Source organism: Nematolebias whitei, chromosome 9, assembly GCF_014905685.2.
Source record: "Nematolebias whitei isolate Nwh7 chromosome 9, NemWhi1, whole genome shotgun sequence".
In the NCBI taxonomy this organism is placed as follows: domain Eukaryota; kingdom Metazoa; phylum Chordata; class Actinopteri; order Cyprinodontiformes; family Rivulidae; genus Nematolebias; species Nematolebias whitei.
This window is the reverse complement of record NC_056506.1, coordinates 50,261,508-50,266,358: the sequence shown is the minus strand read 5'-3', so window position 1 is coordinate 50,266,358 and position 4,851 is coordinate 50,261,508. Positions and strand designations below refer to the sequence as shown.

Sequence of the window (4,851 nt, the reverse complement as noted above, 5' to 3'; positions counted from 1 at the left end):
CGAGACGTCTCCGTCCTCGCTGACGTCCACGAGACGTCTCCGTCCTCACTGACGTCCTGCCTTCAGAATAGAAACCGGAGCCAACAGCTGCCGTGGTTCCGTGACAGAAGGACCTATTCTGGGATCGCAGAATTCTCTCTCGCTGCTAAAAGTGAACTGCTGTGGGGTCAGAGTCTGAGACGGCAGCTCAATAACCAGCGGGGGAGGGGGGGGGGGGGCCACCAGCTTTACCTGCTGTAAACAGCTGAAGCGGGGGGAGACGGGAGGAGACATGTCCGAGCTGCAAGACGAGACAAAATAAAGCAACGTCTGATCCCTGCAGCAGCTTCTGGCTCTCATGAACTTTGTTTATTTCAGAGAGTTGATCAAACTTCCTGTTTTCTTTCTGTCCGTTTGAATTAACTTTATTTTAGCTGTCAGCGGACGCACTGGGTACTGGGAGTTTAATCTGGTCCCTGAGCTGACTCATGGGAGACCAGTAGGAGACACACAATTGTGGGAATTGATTTTTCCGCTGCAGTCTTACTGAACTCTAAACTACAACCAAGTGACCGCTGATCCACAGGGCCAGGGATTTTGTGTGCACAACTTACACACCTGATTATTGGCCGAGCACGCCGTTCTGTTTCCACCTCGGTTTGTTTCTGCACCGACCCCCACAGACACGATTTAATCTGCTGTGTCTGTTAAAATGAAGACAGGGACTCGGACCAGTTTTATTAACAACCGCTGGTCTGAGACCAGGATGTGGTGCTTTCTGTCACGTGCACAGGTCATGCACAGCTGGAGGTCTCTTGAGACACGGTCGAGGCTTCCACAGCGACTTTGGGACTATTCTGAGAGACGTTGTCTCATGTTCAAAAGTCCAGCGAGTCGAAGACGCACTAAAGAAAGTTGAGAACCCGTGACTCGTGCACCATCTCAGCCCAGAAGAAGCGAACTGTTGGACAAACTTAGCAAAACAACTTCTCTTGGACTCACGGTGACGTAGCTTTGCACGTGTACGTACCTGCTGAAGAACTGGGACACGAGAACACTCCTGTGGAGCACGAGCACATTTATCTGGACCAGATGTAGATTTGGTCACGTTGAAGCTTCTTCTTGTCTCCAAGCAGTCAAAATGTCTCCAGCAGTGGTGGTGAGACACGATCTGCTGCTGTCTGCTGGAGCTCTGCAACCTGAACAACAAACTGGAACATCTCCAGCTCCTCTCCCACAACAAGCTGGTTTAATGACATCACACGTGCTAAAACAGCAATCTTTAACTGGTGGCCAGTGGGACACTTCCTTTCCTCCATCCGCCCATCCATCCATCCGTCCATCCATCCGTCGATCCATCCATCCGTCCGTCCATCCATCCGTTGATCCATCCATCTGTCCATCCATCCGACCATCCGTCCATCCATCCATCCGTCCATCCATACATCCATCCGTCCATCCATCCATCCGTCCATCCGTCCATCCATCCTTCCATCCATCCATCCGTCCATCCATCCATCCGTCCATCCGTCCATCCATCCATCCATCCATCCATCCGTCCATCCGTCCATCCATCCATCCATCCGTCCATCCATCCATCTGTCATCTTACTCTTATTCTGGACTCAGGTCTTGGGGGCAGCATCTTGAGCAGGGAGGTCCAGACATCTCTTTCCACAGCCTCTTCTAATGCTTCTGGGAGGACTCCCAAGTTGTTCCCAGGCCAACAGAGAGACGTAGTCTCTCCAATGCGTCCTGGGTCTTCACCGAGGTCTCCTCCCAGTCGGACATGCCTGAACCACCTCAACTGGCCTCACAAACACAGAAGATGTTGGAGTCAGTCTCCCCACCATCACAGACATCTACACCTCCAGATGCAGAAAGAGGGCCACCTGCATCATGAAGGACCACACTCACCCAGCACATACACTTTTTGCCCCACTCCCCTCAGGAAGGAGGTTAAGGAGCATTAAGTGTAGAACCACTAGACTGAGGAACAGCTTCTACCCTGAGGCTGTTAGACTCATGAATCTCTAACCAGGAGAATCACTGTGAAAAACCACATCATGTTGCTGCTGATCAGTTTCATGTTGCTGCTGATCAGTTTCATGTTGCTGCTGATCTATTTCATGTTGCTGCTGATCTGTTTCATGTAGCTGCTGATCAGTTTCATGTTGCTGCTGATCAGTTTCATGTTGCTGCTGATCTATTTCATGTTGCTGCTGATCAGTTTCATGTTGCTGCTGATCTATTTCATGTTGCTGCTGATCAGTTTCATGTAGCTGTGTTCATGCGTGCTCATCTGCTCACACAGACTCGTGTCATAACGACAGCAATGAATAAGTTTGACCAAACGTCGATGAAATTCAGAAACGAGTGAAAGTCGTTAAAGTGTTTCGTAGTGGAGCACAAAACGAGGAGCTTCTATTGAAACGTTAACCAAAAGGTGTTTCAATGACCTGGCAAAATAAAACGTTTTAATACCAAAATAAAGGTTTGAACTTGACATGACTTTCTTAGAGCAGCTGAACTGACAGAAGATGACCTCTGAAGTTCTTCTGTCTCTGCAGGGGGAGACGGAGGTCCCGTCCGTGGCCGTCACCAAAGGGCCCCAAGGACCCGGACTGGAGGGTTTGAACATTGAGCCAGATTTCTACGACGTCCCTGTAGACCTCTCCTCTGATGAAGAGGGTCTGGGCGAGGAGGATCCAGACCCCTCACGAGCAACTCGCCTCAAGAAGTCCATGGTGAAGAGCACGGAGACCCTGAAGGCCGCCTTCTCCAAGGAGAACATGAGCAAAACCAAAGACACCCTGGGCTCCAAGCTGCACAACCTGGGCGAGAAGGTCATGCCGCCAGAGCGGAGGGAGAAGATGCACCAGGCCGGCGAGCGGCTGAAGCAGTCCGGCGAGCGGCTCAAGACCAACATCGCCAAGAAGGCTCCGAGCAAGGAGGCGTTCCGCATCAAGCTGAAGAAGGAGAGGGCCGTCGCCGAGGGCCAGGAGGGCGCCGAGGCCGAGCCCGGCACCCAGGCCGAGGAGGAGAAACCAGCAGGAGGCGTAACCGCGGAAACCAAGAGGGAGGGGCCGGTGGAGGAGGCCGGAGCGACTCGAGTAACAGAATAAGACAACAGGAAGTGATCGAGGCGGGATCACATCTGTCCGTCAACATCGACGACGGATTATTGGTCTCAATATAAAAATAAATTATAGTTCTTCATTTTTAAATATCCAGTTATTTACAACATCTGGTCAACAACACGATGAGCAAAGTTCAGGTTTAATCGAAGCGTGTCGAACGAGAGAGTCCGGATGGTGAGAGGATCAGAGTCCAGAAAGGGTCAAAGGTCAGGGAGAGAAGGAGATCTGAATGTTGACGTTTGTTTCTCTGCGTGAACGGAGAACTTCCAACTGTGTCGGGTCTGAAGACGTGTCGGGTCTGAAGACGTGTCGGGTCTGAAGACGTGTCGGGTCTGAAGACGTGTCCTCGGCGGGTCTGTCGGCGAACAGCGAGCACAGAGACCGACGCTCTAAACGTTAAACACGCGTCGCTCCAGCTGTTTGTTCGTGTTTACAACATGTTACAGATTCTGTGTGAGGCGACGCTGGACGGTCCAGAACCTGAAGCTCCGCGTGATGAAACAGCAGCTGGACGGTCCAGTTTGAGGAGCAGGGTTAGGGTTAGGAGGAGCAGCTTCAGAGCGTTGAGCTTCACTTCCTGTAGGAACGTTTTTATCTGCGGTCATGGTTTTTTTGGGGGTTTTTTTTGGGGGGGGGGTGATTTCTGACGTCACTGCTTTAAATAAAACGTTACATTTTCTGCTCCTCACTCTTCACAACAATCCATCATTAGCTTTTAAAGAGCGGTCAGCGCAGTGTGTTATTCTGAAAGTCCACTTCCTGTACTGGAGCTCGTTGCTGCAGGAGGTGAAACTTATTTAGACGCATTTATTCTGATTTCAGTTTGTTTTTACAATTATCATGAAGACAAACAACTGATTGTTGCTGTAAACACTTTGTTTTAATTTTATATAAATAAAGTTCACCTGAAACCAAAAAACGAGTTTTTCTTCTGACATTCATGAGTTTGAATTGGGGGCAGCACGGTGGTGCAGCTGGTAGAGCTGCTGCCTCTCAGCGAGCAGGTCCCTGGTTCAAACCCCGGTCCAGGGGCCTTTCTGGGTGGAGTTTGCATGTTCTCTCCGTGCATGTGTGGGTTTTCTCCGGGTGCTCCAGTTTCCTCCCACAGACCAAAAACATGCATGTTAGGCTGATTGGTGACTCTAAATTGTCCCTAGGTGTGAGTGAGAGAGTGAATGGTTGTTTGTCTCGTTTGTCTCTATGTGTCCCTGTGATGGACTGGAGACCTGTCCAGGGTGTCCCCCGCCCCTCGCACAGTGATCGCTGGACATGGGCACCGGCGACCCCCGTGACCCAAAATGGAAGAAGCGGGAAAAAGATAATGGATGGATGGATGGATGGATGGATGGGTTTGAACTGATTCGGTTGTTTTGAAAGAAGTTTATTATTATTTTCAAAATACGACTAATTCTTATTTTGAGTCTTAAACTTTCATGAATAAAAGACTGTAAGAATATTTTTATAGTTTTCATCAGGGCTTTGCAGATTTAAAAAATAACAACTGAAATGCTTCCTGGGTGGTTTTCACGTCTGATTCTTGGACTTCCTTCCAGATGTTTCTTCATGAGAAACATCTGCTGACCAGCAGAGTCCTCCGAACGAAGAGCTTCGCTCCAGAGGACATTTACCCCCGAGCTGTCTCGTCCAGGAGACGAGCAGCTGCAGCACAAACGCTGCAGAGATGATCCGTGCTGGAAGAGATGATCCGTGCTGGAAGAGATGATCCGTGCTGG

General features: G+C 50.0%; 1 protein-coding gene across 1 annotated transcript in view; it reads left to right on the top strand.

The window, feature by feature from the left end:
* cavin4a (caveolae associated protein 4a) overlaps positions 1-3,933 on the top strand; it is a 6,802-nt gene extending 2,869 nt beyond the window's left edge. The window contains exon 2 of the mRNA XM_037682470.1: positions 2,549-3,933. Coding sequence (XP_037538398.1) covers positions 2,549-3,103 — 555 coding nt within the window. The 3' untranslated portion in view covers positions 3,104-3,933. The remainder of the gene's footprint in view (positions 1-2,548) is intronic.
* The last annotated feature ends 918 nt before the right edge of the window (positions 3,934-4,851 follow it).